General features: G+C 37.4%; 1 protein-coding gene across 1 annotated transcript in view; it reads left to right on the forward strand.

The window, feature by feature from the left end:
* The first annotated feature begins 6,833 nt into the window (after positions 1 to 6,833).
* The window catches only part of PDE1A (phosphodiesterase 1A, calmodulin-dependent), a 149,802-nt gene continuing 133,995 nt past the window's right edge, over positions 6,834 to 22,640 (forward strand). Inside the window, exon 1 of the mRNA XM_010291165.1 lies at positions 6,834 to 6,937. Within this exon, the coding sequence (XP_010289467.1) occupies positions 6,834 to 6,937 (104 nt within the window). The remainder of the gene's footprint in view (positions 6,938 to 22,640) is intronic.

Here is a 22,640-nt window from a genome sequence, read left to right on the forward strand (position 1 = left end):
TGTAATGAATTGATTCCACCTGTTAGGGGTCAACTACTAGTGGAAAGGTGATTTACAGTAAAAACAGCTATGGTAAGGGTAGATTCCCTAATTTACATCTTTAGTTGGAGATGGAGACGTTTCTTTTTTTTTTTTTCCTGCTGGCATCTGTTTGGTTATAGTCTTTTATAAATATCAAGAATCATTTTCTTGTTGCTCTGGTCTTTGTGTAAATAATGTATAGCAAAAGGAAATGATTTTCTTCTTTGAGTAGCTCAAAATGAGTGCTTGAAATAACCTCTTTTAGACGATAATTAGCTGAAACAACTTTACGCCATGTTGTCTTTGTCTGCACATATCTTGCCACCATGGACTAGTTATTTTCTTTACATCTGATGTAATTCAGGGGGACAAACTGGCAAATGCTTCGCCCAATCCAGATTTGCTGATTCCTTTTGCCTTGTATTCTGTATTCTCTCTCTCTTTCTCTAGTTATATATGCTCATACCAATAACTTGGCAGTTACATTTTTTCACAGTCAACCACAGCTTTTGTGTTCAAAGTACTTTGACCTTACCGTTACCTCTTCTGTGCATGATTATCAAAATCATAATGGCTTCATAAAAACTCCTAGGGAAGAGATTGAAAACATATGAAATGTGATAAAACAGGCATTGACCTCTGGTAAAAGGAGCACAACTAACCTGGAGCACTTATATTTATTTTACAACTATTTATTCTACGCTATAGGGGCCGTCTCACCCTTTTTGACATTGAAAGGTAACAATCTCATGCTGTTATGAGATACACCATTATGCTTGTGATTTTCCGTGGCAATTTCAATCCCTCTTATTTCACTGCTGGCAGTTCTAGAATGGTTTCTTCTCTTTACAAAAACCAGCATATTAGTTTTGTAGCCAAACTGCTTCCTAAGGAGTTCCCAAAAGTTAGTGTTTGTTTCATGAATGTTCCTCCTCAACTTCAGCTGATGCTTTTCAAAACCAATTTGCCAATTCATGCTAAATAAAGAAGTTAAAAACCATCAAACCTTAAAAACCTGTAACTTCTTTTTTCTTAAGTGGTGCTGATTGCCCCATGACACTGTATAAGCTACATGCAACTGCTACAGTTCCTGTTTTCAGAAGCTTTAATCTGATTTTTAGTGGTTCTCTACAGTCATGTGAACAAGGTAACCACAGCCTCTCACTTTCTTTCTGAAGTATTACTATTAAGTGACGAAAAGTTATAGCGGAGTCACTTTAATGGGAAGTAAGACTAAAGAAAACCTCAGAAATATTCTGTACTCTCAGTTTTTTTCTCACTCGCCATCCAGTTTGTTTCCTGTGTATGAAACAGCTGTCTTTCAGCTTAAATTCCCAGTGAATTTCTGCTGACCAATTTCCACATACCTGGAGAAAGATGTAGCATGCAACTGCCAGCTGAGCATTTATCTTACAAAGAAGGTCGAGATGATCCTTTTATCACCTTGAACAACTCTTCTGCTTCATTTCATTCATTGACATGCAACACTGTCTTGCTGAACATTTGATTTGTTCCTGATTTTGTTTGGATTATCCATAGCATGCCTCTCATGCATCCCACATCTCTGCAGTTACTCATTTTTTGCCATCTCTCAATCTCCCAGAATTTTCCAGGTTGGTTGGTTCACTGAAGTACATGAATGTTTCCTTAAAGTAAATTGAGTGAAAGATCATATTCAAAGTAGACTTTAAAATAGATGTGCCTCCCTAAGGCACCTGGACATCTCAATTCTGTTGACTGCAGTGAGGTCCCAGACAGCTTTAGTGCAGATTTAAGATACCTGCTTAAATCGGCCCAGCTTCACTTGGCACTGAACTGGTCTGTGAACACTCAAACACATTCACAACAGACTTTTGGAGCTGGTAACCTCTAGTAAGGGGCAGCATTGAACAATCAAATGTTACAAGGTCTTAATATATCATAAGTAGGTTTGCAAATATATGTCTGTTTGTGCCCTGAGGTTTATCAGCTAATTTGCTTGCATGCTTTCATGGGTGTTTGTTTTCATTTTTGTCTAAAAGCCTCGATAAATCTGACTCCATGTTCATTACCAATATGATATGGCATGCCCATAGCAAACAAATAGAAGTTGTTTTTTTTCCCTGCTATACCTGAAGCTTCATACTTGCAGGACACACGAATGAGTATACATACTTTAGTGATTATATGAAGAAACCTCAAATAAAGTAAATCAGATGTAGCAGAAAATACTAAAGTAAAAAAAAAAAGTAAAGGGAAAATGTTCCTTCTTGGGTCTCCTTATTAAGATCATCTAATCACTGTTACTATATCAATCCCAACTCTTTTACCTACTTGAGTCAATGCCAATCCACTACGTAGACCATATGTGTAAATCTTTAAAGTTGCTATTCCTCAATTATGTAACTCTACTAATTTTATTAATCTATTCTGTGGAGAATCTGAAAATCCAGGATTACTCCAACATAGATATTTTGCCATTGCCAGATTGCTGGAGACCTATGTGTTTGAATAAGGTCCATGAAATTTAATAAGACCAAATATTCCTTTTTACTCTGCTGCACTTATTGATTAATAATTCACACTTTGCGGCATTGCAAGCAAGCTGGAAACCGTGCTTGTGAAGAAGGCAATTGCACATCGCTTCACAAATGTGAATGCAATAGACAATGGGGAGGGCAGAGGGAGACATGGAGAACACTGTCTAGCAAACCATTCCTTTTCTGCAAGGGCAGAATTTGAGTCATGGGATCTTTGTCCTACCTGAAGTTCTGTTCACAAAGTACCTTGTAACACTCGAATCCACTGGCAGGCAGTTCTTCAGTGATTTAACTCTGTTATTTACAACAGTGTTGAACTCTCTTACCCAGCAAATAAATGCGGTGCTTTACCCGCTTAAATGTCTATTAGTGCTTGCTCGCTAGATCATGGCCAGGATATTTGGCATACAGATCTAATACCTACTGTCACTACTTACAATAAATTTATCTTATCTTTTTGAGGGTTTGTTAGTCGTCTTGTTTGGGGTTTTCTTTCCCTTATGTTTTCAAATTTCTTAATTGGTTCATGGCTCTCCTGCAGTTCCACCACAGGGAAGTTTGTGTTGCCAGGTTTGGAGAGATAAGTATTAGTCTGACAAGTCACCCTACAGGCCTCTTGATACTTCCTTATTCTCCATTTGTCATGTTTTAAGATTAGTTCTTTGCATTGATCTTACTACTGAAATGTTTTTAGATGAAAGAAAAGGCGCTTAGGATACATTAAGTGTAGCTTCCTATCTCAGGATTAACTGGCACTGGGACAATTTTATTTTGCCATAATTAAGGGTGAAAATTTTAATTATTCCTATTTTAATATATCTCCATATTGACTAATAGAAATTTTCCTTTAGTGTTCACTTTAGTATGGAAATTATAAGCTGAAATTAAAACAAAACAAAACAAAAAAACCCAGAAAAAGCTGTGGGCAAAGGGCAAAAATTGTATTTTTATAGGAGGAAGATGGACTGTAACAACAACTTGCTGGGACTGTAGCACAAATACCAGGTTAGGTAGGGCAAGAACAGAAAACCAGAACAAGAACAGGAAATGAAGAGAGAAAAACTATTTAAGAAAACTTATTTCAGGTGTTATCTCTCTGGTTGATTTGGCTTCTTAAGATAGATGCTCATGGTTTAGTATTCAGGATCTTCTTTGGACCAGTTTGTACTGCAAGGGCACAGATGTGTATTTCTGAGCAAGTTGTCTGTAATTCCTCCCCTGATGCCCCCCTTGTTACATACAGATTATAATTTATGGCTGTCCTATATTCCAGCAGCAAACGGCTGTCCTTTCTGCCCCGTGTCGCCTCTTGCAGCCGGAGGAGTGCTGGCACTGCTCTGGCTCTGTGGTTCTCAGCCTCTGTGCCTGAGCCCTCTGAGTGGGAGGAAGGGTGCAGGCTCAGCTGCTTCATTCTCTGAGTGTTACTCACAGAAGCTAAAGAGAGGAAAGGTCCTTCCTCTCCCCATGTCTCCATGAGGATTTCTTTGCTCACATCGCCAAGATAACAGCATACCTAAAAGTTGTTTGTTTCTTTGTTTTAAATGGTTTGTTTCTCTCCTTAGGGACATTACAAGACACTTGCTCTGGCTACTTCTTTAATTTTTCTGATTTGTCTGTCTGTTTTTATGTGTTTCCTGCTGTTTTGTTCATTTTCAGAGGCAAAATTTCATCTTTCAGTGTCATCTCCGGTGGTTTGCTGAACAATCTGCAAGATAAACCTTTGAGGAGGAGGCTGCTTTGTTTGTCCTTTGCGTAAGCCATGCCAGGCACTTTCGTTGTAGAAATTTCTGTTGTTGCAGTGGTGTGGTCCTTCAGGGAGCAAAGTTTTTACGATTTTTTTCTTCGTGGAGTTTTAGTGAAGTTAGCAGATGTATGTCTATTTGCCATGATATTATTTGGGCAGTCTGTTCCTGCCTTCCTGAAGGATATTACCTGTTCATAATGCTTTTCTCCAGTAAATCAAAGCAGTGTATTTTCAGCTACTTCCTTGTGAGGGAGAGAGAACAGCTTACAAACAGCACTATTTCTTCATTGTAGCATTGGACAACAAGAGCTGGGAATACTTTATGAGAAAAAATAGACCCTTAAAATTCCCCTGTGTCCCTGGAGGTTTATGTGGTTTCTATAAATACTTAATCTCTTTGCGTTGCTTCAGATGTCTGGCAGTTAAAAGGCAGGGAAGAACCCAGAAGAGTGTGAGAGGTTCTCATTAGTTATTCCATGGAAGGATATTTATACTCTTTCTTACAAACTTTAGTTGGACTCCATGCATAACAGGAGTGGAAAGTTTGGAAGTTTTTAAATGGTTCCTCAATGAAGATTCAAAGATACTGCTGCTACCTTTAACCAAATGAATGCTTTGCAGTTTTTGGAAAAACAGCTGTTTGCATCTCTTCACTGTTGTCGTATGATGCTGTTTGAAAAGTGTAAGAGGTGTTGCTCACCCAGTGACTGTTTTTCAGATATTGCTAGTGAATTTGATGGGACTGACTCTTATATGTCTGAGTCAGGAATAATTCTGTGAAAGTCTGTGAATTATACCAGTTTAAAATTGTGCATGTATTAAATCCATAGAAGTAAATGAAATGTACTATTTAATTATCAACCTGAAATCAGTGTGTAAAAGATGCATCTCAAACTGGTTTATAACTCTCGTAGGGTATATTTAAAATCTACAATGTGCATAGAAGGTATCCTAGAGAAACAAAATCTATTAGGAAATTCTGAAGTGTTAGGATTATTTGAAAGCAGTGAGCCTCTTTTTTATTTTTCTGTAAGATCTTGAGTACTTAAAGATATTATCCACTTCTGCTAATTACATCAGATGGGAACTTCTCATCATCTCACACCTTTGTAAAATTTAACACAGATAAAGTGTTAAAGTGTCTAGTTAAAGCCATACTGAGGTATTCATGTCCTACTCTTAGGCTGCTTCCAGTCAGCATTCGAGGACACTCATCCTCACTGTTCTGTCATGGACCCAAAGCCCCTTTTCCCGGCTGGCAGTGACACCAGCAGCTGGCAAAGCTCAGACACATTTACTCCTACTTGTCACACCCCTCTTGCCTGGCTGCTTGCACAGCTCTTACTCTGATTGAAACAAACATGATCATTGAGATAAGTCTGTGGTGTATTTGATTATTTGGCTGCTGCTTCAGAAATGAAGCTTGCTACTGACTCACCAAAAAAGTTAGGTGCTATTTACAGCCTACCAGAGCTGCTCTGCAAACCCAAGTCTGTGGCTGAGCAAGCAGCAAGAAAATCTTCTCCTTTGCCCTCTCCAAAACCCAGCTTTGGCTGTACAACTAGGTCCTTAGGTTTGCAGTTGAAAGACAGATCTGGCAAGCTGCTGCATGGCTGGTGTACTGCTTAGTCCTCAATCCTTTTGCTGTTTGCATGCACTTAATTGTTTTTTAGCTGGCAGATACACACAGTTCAGCATCAGATTTTGACACACGCATGTTTCTGTCCCGACGGATTCGCTGAGCGGGCTGTCTTGCAGCTGCTGCATTTTCCACCAGTTAAATTGACAGTTACCTACTGTGTGGAGTTGCTAGGAGAAGGTGAATAGTCATCATTACAGCATATTCCTTCAATAACAACCTGTAGAGCTCTCCGATTTCTCTTCTGCAGAGATTTATACATGTCTTCACTACGGACTTAGCATTTGTACAGTCATATTTTTATTGAGAAGCTGGTAGATATTTATTCATTAAGAATCAATTCAGGATCAGTTAAAGAGAGGAGAGCTCTGGCATTTGAACATGCACTCTTTTTGTAGGGTGATGTGGCTGATACTGGCTTCTACCATCTGCTTTCCTGTTGCAGCCGGTTTCTCCAACCTGCAGAGCAGAAACCAGCCTTTCTTTCCTTCTGGATTGTTAAAGCCATTTGCATTTATCCTGCATGGCAATGAATTATAGTCCATTTTAAGGACTCTTTTGTGCTTCTGTGCGTATTCCTACAGCAGAAAAAGTGCATGAGAAAGGAGCTTGAGCAGTCAGTAGTATAGTAGCTGGCTCACCCGTATGGATTAGCTGGACTCGTCAGGTCAGAGGAGCTGTGTGTATTTGCTCTGTGCTTGGGGAGGGTGGGGGAAGAGTGGATTTGTCTATCAAAGTGAATAGCGATTCAGGCAGGATCGTCCCTCAGCTGTTGTAATTCTGATGTGTTTTGATATGACAGCAGCTACTGTCTAACATGCGTGGATCTTCTGACATTTGTAGTGGACTAAAGAATGCTTTTACTTGCTGCTGAGCCTGACTGTGACTGTATTGCTATAGGACAATAACGATGGGGGCTCGAGCGACAGAAACAACTCGGGAACTGGAAAGCACCTCTATAAAGTATCAAATAGGAGGACATGCGGAGAAAATGTGGCAACGGCTCAAAGGAATGTGAGTAGCTTCTCTCCTTGGCTTTTGTTCTGTTCCCTGGGAAAGATCGTTTTCATCTGTGTGTTAAAATGACTAATTAGCAAATGGGAGAGTTATCTCTAAGCTGTGAATAGTATTTGCTCTCATAATACAGTACATTGCTCTCATATACAGTAGTACTTAGATTAATGTCAGGCTCTGTGTAAGGTTCAGTTGCCTCATTTAAAAGGTATATAACTGGTGAGAGTTATTATCCAAATTGAAATGCAGGTAAGTCCTTTCAGGTTAAAACTTCCATAGCTCTGATTAATTTTGTAAATGTTACCTTCAGAATCAGCATTGCTGGAGCTGTTCATCATTCCTGTCAGTATGTACAGGTAAGTATATTATTGCAGTTCCATAGAAGGTATCGATGCTTTGCCTTTTGAGAGTGCAGGTAAAAAAGTCTATGTTAAAAGATGCTTAGCTATTAGAAGGACGCTGTATCTCTGTTTGTTTTTTTTTTTTTTGTCAATTATTTTGGTGCTCAATAATGCTAAAAACTGATTGAAGGACTATTTGAAGGGGCCACTATGCACCTGCTTTGTGTAATTCACTCTTCTTAAATGCAGTTTTCAGTGTAGACTTTTGGTGCAAATGATCAGTAAATAAACATCTGCAACCTGTCAGAGGGAAACTACCAAACTAGTGTGTTCTAAAACCCTTAAACTTCAATGCTTTCTTTTAAGTATTTGTTTTTTTTTCTCTGAAAGATGATGCCAGGATGTTACGAATAAATACATGTTACATTTGTTAATTTGGAAGCAAGGAAATGGCACTATTATTTTTACTGGAAAGATTTGAAATACTGGGTTTCTAAAGGTATTCCACAGATGCCATATAGCGCCTCAGCTGTTGAAGGAAAACGGGTTACTTACAGTGCTAAGAAGATGCTACATTGGCTATGGTACTGCCTGTCTTTTATGCATTGGGTAGACATTCAAGCTGGCGTTGGGAAAGGGAGTTCCACCATCTGCTTTCTTTCAAGAGAAAGTTGGTTTCCTTCATTGGAAAGTCATTTTTTAGATGTGGCCAGGGAGTTATCAAAACTTCTCTGTGATATGCTTTTGAATATTTACTCCGAGTCCTATCGTCACTTTAAGTTTATGCACTTTGGGAACAATTTTGCCCCTAGAAACCCCAAAGTGTATGTAGCAGGGCAAATATTTTGATTGTTTCCGGGTGTCACATATCTCACCTTTGAGTTTCCACTACTAGAGACTTTCATCAGTTTGTGCAGACTTCCATTTGCGTAGGTCTAAGCTGCTGCTTTTGTTCGTTCTCTAAGTTCTGTGTTACTGCTAGGCTCTTAGGATGAAACATTTCCTTTCAGCTGCCTCTGGAATGTCCATTACACAAACTAATGTAAATAATTAAACATTAGTGACAGTCAGTACAACAGCTCCAGGAAATTAGGTTCATGCTTCTTTAGCAGTAGTTAAAACAATAGTTGGAGTTTGTAGTATATCAAAATCAAATGGAGCTTAAGTGTTTGAAAACCATGCATCTTTTGCAGGTTTGTGCCAACCTCATGACTGTCGTGACTGCAGGACAAGATAGTGCTAAAATATTTGTATTTAAAAGAAAGAGGTTATATTATTAGATATGTGCTCAGCTGACTTTTTCAGACTTCCCAATGGTTTCATTTTAATTCTTGACTAGTCAATATTCTGAATATTTTACAGGGACATTTCAGAGAGTTGAATCTTTCAGAGCAGATCTCTGTGCTCAATTGGTAGTATGAGCATTGGTGATTAAGGGAAAAAGATTCATTTTGATGCTTAAATGTCAAAGTAGAAGTATGTTTGTATGTGGTAGGGGAGAGGGACAGATGAGTGGAACTGCCACAGATAATCTGATTTGGGAAGAATTCTTTTATGAATTGTCAGTCAGGAGAATTGTTTTATCTTAGGGGAGGTGAACTGTTAATGAAACTAGAACATGTGAAGCAAATTACTGAATTTTTAAAGGAATGTACAGTAGTATATCTATGTTGAAGTCAAGACATGGTGTGAGTTACGAAGCTGAATCTACTCTTGCTGATAGAGTCCACAGGCCTAAAGAGTTTTCACCAATGTATACATGTGATTTCAACCCAGTTTTACTGTATTTTGCCAGTTGAAAGTGCCAATTATCTTCTTGCAAGCAGGTCATTATTTCTGAAAGAACATTGGATTTCATATAGGTAACTATCTGGATAGTGTTTAAAAGCTACACAATAGGTCCTTACTTAAAATAGGCTTTTATTTTCTTTTAGCATTTCAGCTTTTGACATAGCAGGCATTTAATTATGGATTTGGCTGCAGAATTCCATATACATTTAACCTCAGATGTCTTGGGGTGTTTTTGTTGTTGGTTTGTTGATTGCTTTTTTTATTATTTTTGTTAATGCAGGCTGTTATATAGGATAGTTGGGTTGAATACACTTAAGGATAAATGGAAATCCTTATTTGAATGTCTAATGAGAAAAGCTAAGTATTGTGGAAGCTTGAATAAAAGGGCATTTCTATGGGTTTTCTACTCTATAGGCTTGCATAGACATTTCTAACCTAATGTTCTCCTTAAATGCTGCAATAAAAGCTTGGATGTTTTGAACAAAATGAAAACTATACCTTTCACCAGGTCCATGTGGCCCTACAGCCAAGCTCTGCCTTCTGCATGGGAAGTCAAAATCCAATCCAAAAATCTCTATTTTCTTTGCCTTGCAGTTGCAGCAATGCTGCAAAAAAAGAGATTCTCTGGCAGAGAAGAGATTAATTTGAAATTAATAACTTCATCAGCGTTGGTGCTGAGTTTATTGCTGTCTGAGTGTATAAAACACAAGCTCATTGAAACAGGACTTACTTGTCATGTACATTTCTGTCTTTACTTGAGCTTCTGATCTTTGCATTTGCACACTTTCAGTATGCAGACTGCAAGCTTCTAATGTTTTGTACTTCAGGGAGAAAGCAAAAACAAATAACAAGTGACAGCTAATATAACTTGTATGATAGTGGGTTTTTTATAATTCTTCATTATGCAGAAGAGTAAAAGCAAAAGCCATTCAAGCCATTGCTGGAATTCCAGCTGCCTGAGTCAAGGGGGAGTGTTGTACACCTTCTGCTTCGGAAGGCATCTCATCACAGCCTAGCCGGGGGGCTCCTTCTCAGACTGTTTAATGCCACTGATGACACTTTTTCTCCTTTAGCCTTTCATTCTCTATCAGATGGAATCTTACTTTAGACAGTAACTAGGTCTCCAGCTTAAACATATTTTGATGTCAATGGCACCAGATTTGCTGCCTACGAGAGTGTCTCTTCAGATGCTGATAGGGCATGGCAGTGAGCTCTGAAAGAGAAGCAGCTTCTTTAAAGTGTTTTGCTTCAGAACCCGGAACCAGATTTAAAGCAGAACTCTGTGTGCTTACTGGCCTTACAGTGTTTGGTATTCTCCTTAATCTGCAGATAGACTTGACTTAACTCTGTGTTCTTCATTATTCTCTGAAATGGTGCGCTGTCTGTTTGTGGTATAGGTTGGCTGGCTGCCACTTCACTCAGTGTCACCTACGGAACCGTCAGACCGCCTCCGCCTTATATTATTTTGCAAGTAGGCATCTTCTTTGCAAGTAAGCATCTTGTTTGCAAATAGCTTCTCGTATCCCCACCGCTGTTGAACGTAGTATTAGGAGTGAGTTCCATTTCTGAGCTTTGAATTAATTAGTGAGAAAATAACTTGCTTTTCGTAGATAGGAGTATTTGCTAGAATTGTCTCTAAGAGGCCAGAAAATCTCTGAATGGAAAAATGTAAAATCCAAGGTCACAAGAGTTTGTGGGATTGGAGTTCACATGTAGTTAGAATAGGCTAATTGACGTAATTCTCACTGATTTAAAAAGAGAATATGTGTTAGTGCCATCACTGTCCTAGAACTAATTTGTGCTAACTTGGATGACAAAAGGGATTTGAGGAAAAGCATAAGCTTCTTTCCTCACCTTCTCCCCTTTCTTTTCCTCCGCACCCAACATAATAGACCCCAATATCTGCAGCATGTCTGAAGAAAGGAGAGTCTAAGCTGGTTTAGACACTAAAAGGTGCTGACCTGTAGACCTAGTTTGTTGATCCTGTAATGCTGGAGTGACAAATGCCTATCATTGCATGTGTACACATTTTGTAGAGGCAACAAAAGACCCTAGTCACTGATTTAAGGAAGGCTTCATGTCAAGGGAAGTAGAGAAATGGCTTCCTCCACACCTGCTAAATTATCAGAAGAGAGAATGCTTTAAAAGGCACCAAATAGAATCCAGATTCACAGCCTGTTAGGTCTAAAAGTGACCAGAATGGGGAACTTTAGTTAGGGAACCTCATCCAGTTATTCCTTCACCAGATCCGTGGATACTGGTGGAAGAGCTGTAGAACAGTTTCCAGAACTGTGTACAACAAAGAAGTCTTTCCTTTGTATCTCTAAGTTCCTTGTTCACATTTTGTTTTGTACTGTATTTGGTGTTTGTGTTTGCTTATTGTCTTTTTGTATGTTCAATGCGCCTAAACTATGAAAGTTCGGTAAAGGTTAACTAAAGAGATTGTAATTATCAAAACTTAAAATTTTGTGATATAAGGGTTTGTAAGTTTGAGTACTGAACAATCAAAGAGAGGAGAAGAGCTAGAATTACAGATGGATAACTGATAAAAAACGGTGAGACAGAAATTGCCACTTACTGCTAACTCCGTTAGGAACAATATAGTAATGTTGCCTGTTTTTACTATTTCCTAATGTGAAAACTTTTCTTTAAAGGAAAATCTTAAGCTCTTGAAAAAATTTAAATGACAGCTATTTCTAAAGGGAATTTAAATAAAATTAATGCTGTTATTTGTCAAATGCGATTTCAGAAATGCTCTGAACAGATAATTGAAGAAATTATGTAATGATGTACCTGTTGATTGATATGTATCCCATTAGTGCTACAATTACAGTAAGAATTGTTTTATTATAAATTGTGAACAGCTGCTTCTGATTTTGAAACCGTAGTCTGTTTCTGTGCCTGAGTAGTTGAGGTAAACTATTTATAATGATAACTTTGTAACCTAAAAATAGGTATCTATCTGCATTTATTGTATGAGAAATGTTAGAATTTTCAATAACTATAGATATTTTAGCATTAGCTAGAAAACACTTATGCAGTCATATTAGAATAATGATATTATTTTGCTGTTAGAAAGGCATTTACATTATTATCATGTACAGGAGGCACAGAATTAATTTTTTGGTTCATACTAATTTTTTGCTGCAATTTCTGGCACAAATCAGTGCTTTTGATGGAATAGAGTAAATGCTAGTGCTCCAATTTACTGTAGGTAGGTGAATTGCTGTGCTTATAGAAAGCTCTACTAGAAATGATTGCTGATTGAAGGAGTGGTGCACAAACCATCATTTGCCTATGATATGACTAAGAACAGCAGCAGTGTGTCTTTACAGTTCCCACAGTTCCTAAATAATATAATATAATATTGAAATCCTCCATTTCTAGACCTTTAAATGTACATGTACATATGCTCCTCATGTGCTTCCAATTAAAGTATTTTACCTAAGAACACTGCAGAAGTAATTAAAGATAACATTTCATGAAGCTGACTGCTAAACTGCAATTAAATGAAGTCTCAAATTTTTGTACTCTATTTTTGTTTAGCAAAGACTTCTGACTCTACTTATGCTACATCAAACACTTCTAAGATTTCCTAAAAGATGCTTTCTGTGACTATTTAGCTTATAAATGTTCAAATCAGATCTCTGCCTAGAAAGAGATTGCATATAATCCACTACACAAGCAATTACTTTCTTCCTATTTTGAACTCCTGCCAGCTACTTGTGCAGGGGCCCTTGTTTGCCCTGCAGACCGACCAATTATTATAAAGGTTTCTTTCAAAAACCTTATTCTCCAATTTAGCTGGTACACATTGAAACCTGCCACAAAATGGCTAGCAGTTTCTCAGAGCTATTGGTCAAAACCTCGGAGTTCATTCTGCCCTCCCACATGCAACTCCCAGGTTCTGCTCCACCTCCACAACAGAATGAAGTCAAAATATCTGGATAGGCAAAAAAAGCCTTTTGTCTTGCTAATTATATAGAATTGGAAAAAAAAAATCCCTAAATACTGAAATTACATAGTTACCAGTGGAAGTTATAATAGGCATTGACTTCATACATCTGAAAGAGAAACATAACCTCAGGTTTATCAAAATTGTGTCTGACAGAAGTTTTCCTGTAAGATGTCAAAATAATCATTTAGGAGTGAACTAAGCATTTAGCACTGTTCCGTTTTGTTTGCCTTTGCCATCTGATCTGGTTTACTCCTGATATCATCTCTGGAGGAGGGCTACAGCAAAATAGTTGCAATTATTTTTGCCGCCACTTACTGGAGTCTTTAGAAAACAAAGACTGCAAAAAAAGGTTTAAGACCTACTGTATGGTAGCAAGTCCTCCTGCCCTACTGTATTGTGATACCTAACATGCAGGTTTTCTTTTTGTTAAACAAATAAGCAAAACATCAAAAGCCCCCAAAAGGAAGCAAAATCAACCAACCGACCAACCAAGGACCAAATGGGCTAAGCTTGACCCACAAACTGCAGAGTGATGAAGTACTTTACTACTTCTCTGATGACAGCAGACGTCTGGGAAGTTTTCTGTTTTTCCTTTACTGCCTTCCCATACAATTTCATGAAGTACTTGAGGTCACCAATGCAATTTATGGAACTTCTAAAGTAAGGCCTCATAGAGACGAGGTATAGTGGCAGTCAGAACTTAATATTAAGTCAATCCTTTAATTTTACTAAGGAGATAGAGAAAATTGAGTAGTTGTGACTAAAATAAGAGAGAAAATTGCACTCTGCTGTGGTTAAGGAAAGCTGAACAGAAATTGAGTACATCAGTTTTAAAGTTACAGCTGACAATGAAGTGACTCAGTTTTCACAGTCCATAAACCTTTGCAATTAGTCAGGCAGTGTTGCAGACTGAACAAGCCAGACTTCTCCCCAGCCTCTTTTCTTTTAGAAAACTGCTTAGACTTACTTGTGAAGAACTACTAAAGGCATTCAAGGTCTGTTACAAGGCTGCAGCTGTCTGCAGAGTAGTCTGTGGCTGAGACCATAGACATACATTCTCTGAATATATATATGCAAGGAATAGTGGTCTTGAAGGAGTATGCGACTTACTCCTGAAAGTTTGGGTAATTCTGACTGTTTGCTAGCATATGTAATTTCTTAAGTGTAAGTCAAATACTCTTAATGTGAGTTGTTGTGTTTATTCCTGTGGATTCTGATAGAAAAGTGATTTCCAAACTGGTCTTCTGTGAGCTGAGGGAGTCAGTCAGCTACATGGTCCCTAAAAGATGATCTTTTTTTCAGCAGCCGTCATGGGGGAAGTTGTCTCCCCAAGAATGATTAATTCTTGCCTCCCAACTCTCATTGCTGCCTCCATGCCGTCTTTCTTAGCTGTTCTAGTATGACTGGTTTTGATGCTATGCAGGGAATTCTTCTGTATTAAAAATAACCCACAATACCTTTTTTTTACTCCTACTATAAATTTAAACTTTATAATCAATTCCTAGGTTGGACTCCACCTGTGTTTCCATACCTAGTTGCATGCTTACAATGGAGGAAGTTGTCTGAGGGTTGGAATATCTGACGTTAGGGGAGGCGGTCCTGCTTGAGCAGCGCTCCAACAAAACGATCATAGTCTTAAATCGCTCATGTTTTAAGTCCTTGATTCTGTGATACCATAAATCCTACTCTAGGGTACGTAGTATTAGATCAAAACATGACAGAATGTGTTGAACCAGTATGAAATTGTCCTGAGGATTCAATTTTGTTCCAGTATTCTTAAAAGGTTAACTTTGAACTAGCAGATTTTTATGAAGATCGAGTACTGTCCCTGTCACTCCAGCTTTATGATGATGTATCAGATAACATCTGTGCTCCTGTAGCCAGCTGAAAGCTGGCCTGAAAGTTTGTGTTGTGTACTTTGGCTAATTCAAGAGAATTGTAATCCCATATTTGCACTTCAACTGAATCAGTTAAGTACCTAATAGGTAATCTATAACTAGCAGTTACAGGACTGTAATCTAACCCCCCCCTAAGCCTATTGTTTGCCCTTGCTGTATAAAGCTCTTTGTTTATAGTCTGTACAATGAAGCTGGACAGTCATGAGGTTTAATATGGGTTCTTTGGGATGAGTAAGAGACGTAATGCTCATCTGAGTCAGTGTCATGAAATGACAGGAAAAAAAAAAAAGTATTCCTAAGCAACTTCTCTGTTTGGCAATTTAGGCAAGTACATCTGATTTTAGACCTTCAAGAGAAGCCAGTACACCTTGAGGTATCATCTGCTGGAGAACAGAAAAATGAAAGGCATACACTGAAGCTTTACTTTCACTTTTTCTAGAACTAGTAGTTCTACAAATATCCCTACAAAGTTTAAAACAAAGAAACAAAAAAAAGGAACGTGCTCTTTCTCAAGTCTTCCTCACTGATCTCATGGCTGCTTCATGGTGGCATAACTAAATGTTTGTAATCATAGTCATTCAGCATTTTTGCCTAGTTTGGTTGCTATTTATTTAAGTAAGATTTTCAGCTTTAGAGACTGTTGAATTGCAGCAGTGCAACCTTCCGAGCATAATGCAGATATTATTTGATGCAGTGTTATTTAACAGGGAGCGATCTAAAGCAAGATGTTTGTCTATGCGCATGCTTACGCTCCATTATCTATTGTTTGACATTGGCTGCAATTTGACCCAACCCTTCTCCAGACTATTGGCGCCCCCAGGAAAACAAGTAGCCTCCATAAATATTATGCAGACGTTTAATTGTTGTGAGTTTCTCTGATAAATAGTGTTTGGAGGCAGTTAGGTTTGAATGGTTCACTGTTAGTCTAATTTATGCCAGAAAGACACTAAGGAACAGACTACTGGGTAGTATTTACTACTTTCTTTTGTTCATCTACAACACAGAATTGTTTCTGTGCCTGGGAAAATTGAAATGAAACACTGATGTTGGTTTTATTCTGCTGTGTTGTCTGCAGAATTTATTGAAGAATCAACGCCTAACATCATGCTTACCTGCAGTTATGTGTTTTGTATTTTAATTTACTATTTGTTTTGAATAGTTTCTTTTTTTTAATACCCCTGACACACTTAATTGTATTCAGTAGCTTTCTTTTTCCCTTTTTATTAAAGGTTTGATGAGGGTTTGAAATTTTCTCCTCTAAACTGAAGATTTTTGTTAATATCACTCTATTTCCTAATCCCAAATACATTCAGTTAACATAACTGAGACACCTGTTTGGCAGAGATGCCAGGCAGGGTCAGTTGAAGCTGCAAATGGTTGTCCCTTTTGACAGTTCCTTTTTATCATCAGTGTGTTATTTTCTGATGCACAGGCGAGTGCACTGCAAAAACATTACATTATTACCATTGATTTCCATTAGGATAGGGTGGAATGCAGAATTCTTGCTCTGAAGAAAATTAAATACGTTAGAAAACCTTGATAAAGGCCACCAAAATTAAAACCTCAGAAGAATGAGTATTCTGAAATGTCTTTAAAAAATATGAATCAACATCTCTTTCTGACTTTTTCTACTTCCAAGACCATAAACTGAGATGGCAGTATACTAGTTATTTGAAAACCAGTGGTTCTAGTCCCTGTGCTGCCAAAGATGACCCAGCAGCATGGCTCTGAGCAACCCAGTGGAATAGTTACCTATAGTCAGGAAATCTCTAAGAGAAGATATAATTTTATGAGCAAAGTAAGCTTTGCACAAAATCTGAAATTTGCCATCAGAGAAAAAGTTCAATTAGAAAATTACTGACCAACTCTGATTTAATTCTTTTCAACTTACCTAGAAAGACCTTGGATTTTGTGGTAATTGGAAATTAGATATTTCTCTTTCACAGAAAACTGCTGAAGTATGACAGAAGGTTTTCTCTGATCATATATTCATTCTTTGGTAATTTGGAATGTATGTTTGAGTGGCTATTAAGATGCCTTCAGCAGCCATAATGTCAGTTAAAGTTTACAAACCAGGTTTATGGGATAATCCTGTAACATTCAATGGCAGTACGATGGAGATATAATAGCCTTTTCTCTGCCATATACTGTTGTGAGAAGGAAACCCCATTTTAATGTTGTATCTCTCTTGAACAGACATTATTGGTCTTAATTATAAATAACTGGAACAAAAATCAGAACTTCAAATTAACTTACCTGTAACTGTTTTGTGTGTGTGTACTTACAGTTCTTTAAGTGTGTTTTACAGACAAATATGTTGGGGGTTTTGTTTGTTTTCATTTTTTCTTTTTCTCTTTTTCTGTGAAGCGTAGCTTGGGTACAAGCCCAGGTTAATAATGAGAAAAAAATTATGTCTCAGTCTCTCCATGTAGTGCATGTATTTGATGCTTTTAACAGTGACGCATTACTATATTGTGCTGGAAAGTGTTGAGCCCTTCCTTCCTATTCTCACCATGAAGACGCCCCAAAACCTTTACAGACTTTTTTTACAAAGTGTAAAAAACACTTTACAGTTCTTTAAGTGTGTTTTATGTTGGGGGTTTTGTTTGTTTTCATTTTTTCTTTTTCTCTTTTTCTGTGAAGCGTAGCTTGGGTACAAGCCCAGGTTAATAATGAGAAAAAAATTATGTCTCAGTCTCTCCATGTAGTGCATGTATTTGATGCTTTTAACAGTGACGCATTACTATATTGTGCTGGAAAGTGTTGAGCCCTTCCTTCCTATTCTCACCATGAAGACGCCCCAAAACCATGTAACTGTTTTGATTTATTGGGTGAAATAGTACACTTACCTCTGAAAGGAAAACTGCAATCGTTAGATGATAGGAAGTATTACTCAGAGTGGCAAGAGTGTATGTAAAAGGAGAGAAAAAAAATTATACTCTTCAAAATAAGTCCATCCCTACTAGATAGTTTCTGGTTTATATAAAAATTTTCAGAAGTATTATGTTCTTAACTTGCCACACATAAAACCTTTGTCTTATTTGGGTCTTTTGACTTGGAAGTTCCTTTCTAAGCAGATTGATTTAATATTGCTTGTTTCTCTAAAAATACTAAAAAAATATTTGTCAGAGACTTGTCAAAATGAATAATGTTAACAACATACATGTGTAAATAGTTTAGTGATAACTGTGAGGAAGCTTTGCTTCAAAGAGAGAAATATTTAATTCCATGTTTAGTTGATCTATTGAGTAGTTTGGTTAGCCATTGTCTGCCTTGTGTGAGCTACACATCAAAAAGGGATTTCCTCTCCTCTTTGATTGCTAAATCATCACCACTGTTCCAGAAATGTTTAAATATATAACGTGTCGAAGTAACTAGGCATGAAAGTGTTAAAACATTTTGGTTCAACACATTTCTGAACCTATATAATGAACCTGTTTCCTGGCTTGTAATTAAAAAAAGTATGATGCATACTTAGTAGCTTTCTGCTGTTAAGTGGGTTATGTCAGATGATCTTTTTGATGAGAAATGAAAGATTGGTAATTTATTTCTGTCCCATGAAACAGAAATTGAATTTCCAAGAATGCCAAACGGGTAGCTCATGAACACTTATGGCCTAGGCCTTAAGATTCCTAATTCTGGTTTAATACATCAATACATCAAAACTTTCCCCTTTCCTTCACCAGTAATGTATTGTTTTATTCTTCAGTATTCCAAGAACATGCACATTTACCCCTGTTGTAGATCACACAGCATACGAACCATGTTTGAAACGGAACATTAGCTAAGAGAAAAATGGTTTGCTTACGTAGCAGATAAGGACAAAAAGGTTTAAAAGTGAATGTACAACAGCTGCAAGTCTGTTTTAGAGCTGGATATGAGGTAAACACAGGATATGAGCATCCCAGAAGATTATGAGAGTTTATAGCTCAATCCAAACTTTCTGACTTGCTCCTATCACTGTTAAGCCTAAACCAAAGTTTGTGTTCAAACACTTCGAGCCTTTTAGAAGACTAAATCGTGATAGATTTAATACAACTCTGACAATGCATGTCCTGATGTTTAAAATAAACATGGTATTAGAATTCTTATAGAAAATCCTAGCTTTGATTTGGTCCTCTAATTGTATTTCTGCTTTTTCATTAGAATCTTGAATATCTATTAACATCGCATGCCAGCTCTGCTACAGTCTAATTAAATTGAACACTAACAATCATGCCATAATATGCTAATATTGTCACTTCTTGGAAAAATTTGGTGGCTCATGTGGGCATAAGCCATATGCAACCATCTCTGTCACCTACTTCTCCCTTGACTTACACTCGGCTTTGACCAGATTCTGGATACATGAGAGAGGTGATAGATGCTCCATCCCTGGAAACATTCAAGGTCAGGTTGGATGGGAATCTGAGCCATCTAGTTAAAGATGTCCCTGCTCATTGCACAGGAGGTTGGACTAGATGGCCTTTAAAGGTCCCTTCCAACCCAAACTATTTAATGATTCTATGAACACCTTGTCTTAGCATGAGGTCATATTTAGCCTTGTAGCACTATGCTGATCTTTTCTTTGTGACAAAGGGCTGTATGCAGAACACTGTTGTGTGTAGTTTAAAAATGTTCTTGTGTTCACATGTAAGATGAAAGCAAAGTGTGAAGAGTGGATAATGAGTTAATGAAAGTATATAACTTCCTACGAGTTTTACTCAAGACCCTTTAGTTTGAAAGTTCAGAACATTTTCATCATCAGTTGAATGCTAAAATCATCTCATTGGTTTGGGAGAGGAGGACTCAGAAGTTTCAGAGTTCTTGAATCATATTAGTATTTGGGGAAACATGGTTATTAATAGAACTTGATTTTTAAATACTTTTCAACCTTTATATGTTAAATGTCATCTCAAATACATGCTTAGTGTGAATGAGCAAGGGAATAGAGTGAAACTTTAAACTTTAAGACATCAGTTTCAGGAGAGGAAGATTTCAAGGGGAAGAATCTCAAGGAAAAGGTAGAATTTGTAGAAGTTTTGGAGACTAACTATATTCTTTTCATTCCCAGTAATGAAAAACTGTATTGCAGCTTTACATACGGTGACTCCGCATTGAAATAGACTCAGACAGATATTGTGTAAAGCTCTGTAACGGCAATGTAAAGTGACAACAGATGTGATTTCTCACACTAAAATGTATTCTTATCATTTGACAATGATTAACATTATGATGATCCTCTTGGCATGGAACTGAAATTTTTCTACATTGTACAAGCTATATCAAATCTGTCTTTAACTGGCACCCATGTCTTACTGAAGTTGGCAGACTACCACATGCATGGGACCGATTCCAGCTTTATACATGGGCATGAGTGCAAAAATCTCCATATGATGCTTCGCTTATGAAAATTAGTTGATGGTTTTCACAAAAGGACTGCTGCATAATGCAATTCTGTATCCTGGCAAAAATTACTTCATGGCCCAGCTCTGGATTCTACTTGCTCAGTCATCTGCTTTTATCAATCCATTAGGATCTAATAATATTTAAAGGCACTCTGATTCCTAGCTGTACTGGGACTTTGTGGTTCAGTCTGAAAGATCTGAAAATCTTATAGCTTTGTGAGACTGCAGTTCAGAGATGTAAGAAAATGTCAAGATCCAACACTGAATTCATTCTTTCAGGTAAAATGTGGTGTTGGACTACAGATTTTTCTGAAGGGGTAAATGTGAAAGAGGTTTGGGGTTTTTGAATGAGGAAAAAAGGTATGTAATAGTTTTTGTGGCATAATTAATATAATACAGTTGATGTCATGCCCATAGAGCATAGACCATGAAACTTCAGCCTGTGATTTCTCCATCAAGTCCATAATAATAAAGTTAGCCTGGTTCTGGTCTCACTTACACCAGTATAATCGGAGGCTATTGAATTACAACGCAATAAATGAGACCTCAAACCAGATTTATTTTATTGTGACAAAAGAGCACAGTATTTCATGGATGCAGTGGAATTTGGCTAAGGTTTGTTGGCCACTCCTTTTTATGAACACTAGGCTATCTCAAATATGCTATAATTTTTCAAAGTTAGTTGTTACTGGATGGGATTCTTTTCTTAATTGCTAAGTGAGCAAGTCACCCGATAGGACAGGAATGATTACCTGAAGCTTCTCTTTTTTTTTTTTTATTTCTTTCGGTTTTTTCCCTTCTCCCAAAGGAAAGAAACATGTTTACCTCCCGTTGTCTATCACTTGGCTGCAGCCATAGTAGTAACACAGAAACAGATTGCAACAAATTTGCTATTTATTGCTATGATTTTGGATTTTTGCCCTCTTGCTAATGAGCTGTGTTTTTGCAGATAGACAAACTAAGGATGGGCTCCTCAGCTCACATGCACTTGATTGTATCCGGGTTTGTCGTTAAATTTATTTTTAACAATAAAATCAGCAGATTGTAATTTGTATTATGATCGTCATGAATAGATCTCACCATGTTTAATGCAACTGTGAAGCTTTGACTGTGCAGATGAGCGGAGTTAGACATTGAAAGGAAACACGGTTGCACAGCATCATCTAAAATTTTGTTTTAGCAGTTTTTCTGTAGTAATTGGGAGAATGGGAATAAGGAGGAAGGGAGAGATAGATGGGAGGGGACAGTTTTATCTAATGCCACCCCCACTTAAACCAGACAATTACTTTGCATTCCTTTCTAAGGCAGCATTAGAAATACACAAAATATTGTACAGTATTTTGTATAATAGTAGAAGTATGTACCACATTAAATGATGAAGTCTTAAATGTTGTCCTCACATTTTTATAGGTAGCTGAAGGCTTCTCACTATATGCTCCACACTGCTAAAAGCATATAACAAATAAGAGTTAGAAGTTTTGTTTTTTCCCTGTTGAGTTGCCTCAGAGGAAAGTGTCAGAAGTACAAAAGCCTTTGTTGCTTCACTTCGTGATTAAATCCAGCCTTCCCCATTGAAACAACTCTTTTCTTTTGCTTTATTACCCTATGTCTCTTCCCATCACAAATATTTCAGTTTCCCTATGCTTCTCTTCCTAATTAACACTGAACGCCATTCCTAACATTGTGAATCTAGAAGCTGCCATTCCTTCATGTGTAAAGACTTAAGCTCAGCAGTTACACATGTAAAAGAGATATTTTACTCAGTAAACTGTCTCTCTACCCTAATGAGAAAATGTAGGCTACCATTTTTAATTTTTAATTTCATTATACACAAAGCACTAATGTCTACATATGTGATTGCAGCTACCCAGATTGCCTTATCTGTGCAAATGAATTCTGAAAGTTGAAAATGAGCAAAGGTGTTATCTGAGCAGCAATATATTACCAATTATAGTGATGTGATTATACAATTAGAACACTTCTATTCAGGCACTTGTACTTCAACGGGAGGTAGCTTTTTTCTGTTCACATTAAAACTTTCCTAACAGATTTAGTAAGCATAAAAAGATCACATTTATACTGTGGGAAAAATTATTAACACTAGAAGTTATGCCACTTATCTGTGTCAGCTTCGATTCACAGCTTTGGATATAATGACACGTGCTTGCTTCAACAGTCAAGCTAGTTTCTTCTGTCTTAGTTCCTCACCCTTTTTTGGAAAGGAGAATTACCTTTAATCCAGATTGTTTGTAGGAATCCAGATGATTTCAAGGATCTGATTTACTGTCACAGTTAAAGGGGTAACGGATGTGGCATAGAGCAGGCATG

Source organism: Phaethon lepturus, unplaced genomic scaffold (genome assembly GCF_000687285.1).
Source record: "Phaethon lepturus isolate BGI_N335 unplaced genomic scaffold, ASM68728v1 scaffold3057, whole genome shotgun sequence".
Classification (NCBI taxonomy): Eukaryota; Metazoa; Chordata; class Aves; order Phaethontiformes; family Phaethontidae; genus Phaethon; species Phaethon lepturus.